Genomic DNA, 4,120 nt, shown 5'->3' with positions numbered 1-4,120 from the left:
CTCTCGCGCACGGGCTCCCCGTGCCGCCCCCCCCCCCCCCCCTCTACCCGGGGCCGGAATCTCCATATAAGGAGCGGGAAGTCTCCACCGGAACCGAGACTTATAAGGTTGTTTCCTAATATGGAAAGTGCGTCGGGGGCTTCCGGCGGGCTGGCCGGGACGGGAGGGGGGCCGGGGACCCCGCGCCCCGGGGACGGCGGCGCTGCGGCAGAGCTGCGGCGGCCCTACCCGTGGCGGGAGACAGGCCCGCAACGGGCGCGGGGCTCCCAGCCCGGGGCGGGTGGGGCCCCCGCGGCCTGGCTTTCCCCGGTGCCAGGTGCTGACGCCAGGCGGGGTCCTCCAGCCCGCGTCCAAATAAGGGCTTCCTGCTTTCCATATATGGCCATGTACGTCAGGGCCGGGGCGGGCTGCGGCCGGTCGGACCCGATATATAGAGGCGGCTCCGGGGCGGGCGGGGAGCCGAGCGCTTCCAGCGGGCAGAGCCGGGGGGAGCCCCGGGCGGGCGGGCGGGCGGGGAGCCGAGCACTTTCAGCGGGCAGCGCCGGGGCGACCGCGGCGCGGGGCACGCAGCAGGCGACGGCCGCCTCGCCGCAGCCGGCCCGTCCGCCGGGCCCGCGGCGGCAGCGCCACCACCCGTCAGAGCCCGAGCCCGGCGCCCTCATGGCCGCGGCCAAAGCGGAGATGCAGCTCCTGCCCCCGCTGCAGGTCTCCGACCCCTTCGGCGCCTTCCCGCACTCGCCCCCCGCCATGGACACTCACTATCCCAAACTGGAGGAGATGATGCTGCTTAGCGGCGGGGGCCCGCAGTTCCTCGCCCCTCCCGGGGCGCCTGAGAGCGCGGGCTTCGGCGCCGCCGGGGAGCCCGGGGAGCAGCACTTCGAGCACCTCGCGGCAGGTAAGCGCGCTGGCCTCGCCTGGGCGGGCGGGGGAGTCCCGGTCCGCCGCGGGGGCAGCGGCGCCTGCAGGGGCTCCGCGCTGCAGCGGCGTTCCCGTCCCGGCGGCTGCGCGGGGGGGGGGGGATTCTCCTGTGTGCGTCAGCGGCTCCGGGCTAGCTCCTGCTCCTGCTCCTGCTGCTGCTGCTGGAAACCTGCCAGCGGCGCTGCAATCTTACGCTCAATTATTAATTAACTAGAAGCGAGGATCCGGGGCTGCGCTGCGTGGGGATGGCTTCGCGGAGCGCTGGCAGCAGTTGCGGTGGCTGCCGTAAGTAATCGCTGTTCCTCTCTTTTCAGACACCTTTCCCGAGATCTCCCTGAACAACGAGAAAACCTTGCCAGAAACCAGCTATCCCAACCAAACGACGCGGCTCCCACCGATAACCTACACGGGGCGCTTCTCCCTAGAGCCGGCCCCCAACAGTAGCAACACCTTATGGCCAGAACCCCTCTTCAGCCTCGTCAGCGGGCTGGTTGGCATGGCTAATGCACCTCCTGCCTCAACACCTTCTTCATCATCACCATCCTCCTCCTCACAGAGCCCCCCTCTGAGCTGTTCTGTCCAAGCCAGCGAGAATAGCCCAATTTATTCAGCTGCACCAACTTTTCCCAATGCCACCTCTGACATTTTCCCTGAACCGCAGACCCAGTCCTTTCCCAACCCCTCTGGACCCCCCATCCAGTATCCACCTCCAGCTTATCCGACTGCTAAAACCAACTTTCAGGTGCCAATGATCCCGGATTACCTGTTCCCTCAGCAACAGGGCGAGCTCAGTCTTGTTCCAGCTGATCAGAAGCCCTTCCCAGCCCTTGAGACCAGAGCACAGCAGCCTTCCCTCACACCGCTGTCCACTATTAAGGCGTTTGCTACTCAGACTGGTTCCCAAGAGTTGAAGACCCTCAACACTAATTACCAGTCCCAGCTGATCAAGCCCAGCAGGATGAGGAAATACCCAAATCGTCCCAGCAAGACCCCTCCTCATGAGCGGCCCTATGCCTGCCCAGTGGAGTCGTGTGACCGGAGGTTTTCACGGTCCGATGAGCTAACGCGGCACATCCGCATCCACACGGGACAGAAACCTTTCCAGTGCCGCATTTGCATGCGGAACTTCAGCAGGAGCGACCACTTGACTACGCACATCCGCACACACACAGGAGAGAAGCCATTTGCCTGTGACATTTGTGGCAGAAAGTTTGCCAGAAGTGATGAGAGGAAGAGACACACTAAAATCCACCTTAGGCAGAAGGACAAGAAAGTGGAAAAGGCGGCTCCGGTTTCAACTGCTTCCCCAATTTCTGCCTACTCATCCTCTGTGACTACATCCTACCCTTCCTCCATTGCCACCACTTACCCCTCACCAGTGCGCACAGTGTATTCCTCCCCTGCTCCCTCTTCCTATCCCTCCCCTGCACACACCACATTCCCATCTCCTTCTATAGCAACCACTTACCCCTCTGGCACTGCCAATTTTCAGACCCAAGTGGCCACCTCCTTCTCATCTCCAGGGGTCACCAACAATTTCAGCTCACAGGTGACCTCAGCACTTTCAGACATGACATCAGCCTTTTCTCCAAGGACAATTGAGATTTGCTGAGATGACCTTCTGGAACAGGAGAATTCACTTTTTCCATTGGTATTATCAGACATGGAGTCTCCAATTACTTCCCCAACACCATACGTTGCAAGGCTATTTAACTTTTCTTTAAACTTCAGCTGCCTGAAACAACTGCCATTTAAGTTTTCCACCTCTGTTGAATGACTTAATTTGCATGGACTGTGGATATAAGTTCAGTATAATTTTCCCCGTAAACAATAGTCTTTTATTAGGAAGAAAGGACTTTTGATTAAGTATGTAGCTGATGTAAATTGTACATGTGCCATGGTTTTGCTTTTCCTTTAGGTACTATCGATGTGAAAAATCTTTGCGTATCCATATTGTATTATTTGGCGTTTGCAGGGCCATATTTTGTAAATGTTACTTCTATTTCAGTGACAATGCTGTAATGCGTTTCAAACTTCTTTGGGAACAGCACTTACTGTATTTGAGCATGTTAGAATGATGCTATGTAAATATCACCTGATGAGACACTCACATGTGGCAGAAGTTTTGTTTTTAAAGTTATGAGTCTTGGTGCCTTTTTGTGAAGCCTTGCTGACGTCATGCATTTGTGTGAATGGATGCTTTGCATCTTGCCTTAAAGTGAAAGGGATGTTACTCAAAGAATGTAAGGGTGAGCAGGGAATGGGTGGGGAGGGGAGCACGAGAAAGCCCTGGAGGGATGGAATGTAAGCAAAAAAAAAAACCCCACACCTCTCAAAGTCTATTTTTGTTACAAAAATGTAAATTTATATATATATATATATATATATTCAGGAGTTGGAATGTTGTAGTTACCTACTGAGTAGGCAGCAATTTTTGTATGTTATGAACATGCAGTTCATTATTTTGTGGTTTATTTTTACTTTCTAATTGTGTTTGTTAAAATGAAAGTGACTGTTTGGCTTCTAAACACATCGAATGCGCTTTCCTGCCAATGGGCTATTTGGTGTACAATACCCTTCAGAAAAAAATAAATAAAATATCAAATTGTGCGGACTTTCACATTTTCCTTTAAGTTGCTACAGAGGAAGACTGTGCTGCAGCACCCCTGATTCCTTGAGTGGCTGGGAAGTAACAAGTGCTGCTTGTCTTGTGCAGAAATACTTGCTTAAAGAAAGGAGGGGAGACCAATCGCTCTTAAGTACAGATGCTTGCAAAGGCAGGGATGCAGCACATACGCCCTTGCGCTAGGTGCATCACCTGCTCTTTTGAAGTAGCCATGTTTTCTGGCTTCTCCAGAAGCATGTGAGCTAATCTTAGGAAGAAAACCAATTCTCCTAGTGCTGAAAATTAGGTTTGAAAATTAGAATTTCAATTGTGTGTTCAAAGGTAGTGAGAAATCTTACTGCATGGTAAGATAATAGAGCAGTTTCTAGGCTGGAAATACAAGCTCAGTCCAAATGGATGGTTGACGGAAGGTAGCCCCGCTCAGCTCAGGGCTGTCAAAAGTTCCCCCTTGACACAACATAGGGCATGTAGGTGCGTGGGCCCGATAGCCTTTAGTATAGATGTTTCAGCATTTATAGGAGGAAAGCACATCCTTACATGGTGGCTTGAAATATATTTCAGGGGGTATGTGAACTC

At 54.2% G+C, this 4,120-nt stretch overlaps 1 protein-coding gene across 1 annotated transcript; it reads left to right on the top strand.

Moving 5' to 3' along the window:
- Positions 1 to 463: 463 nt before the first annotated feature.
- On the top strand, positions 464 to 3,532 carry EGR1 (early growth response 1). Its single transcript, XM_042790233.1, has 2 exons — positions 464 to 895; positions 1,233 to 3,532. Exons 1-2 carry the CDS (start codon positions 661 to 663, stop codon positions 2,528 to 2,530), a joined length of 1,533 nt encoding a protein of 510 aa, XP_042646167.1. The 5' UTR covers positions 464 to 660; the 3' UTR covers positions 2,531 to 3,532.
- The last annotated feature ends 588 nt before the right edge of the window (positions 3,533 to 4,120 follow it).

Source organism: Tyto alba, unplaced genomic scaffold (assembly GCF_018691265.1).
Source record: "Tyto alba isolate M040663 unplaced genomic scaffold, T.alba_DEE_v4.0 Super-Scaffold_17, whole genome shotgun sequence".
In the NCBI taxonomy this organism is placed as follows: Eukaryota; Metazoa; Chordata; class Aves; order Strigiformes; family Tytonidae; genus Tyto; species Tyto alba.
Note: the sequence above shows the minus strand (reverse complement) of the source record. Positions and strands in the feature narration are given on the sequence as shown.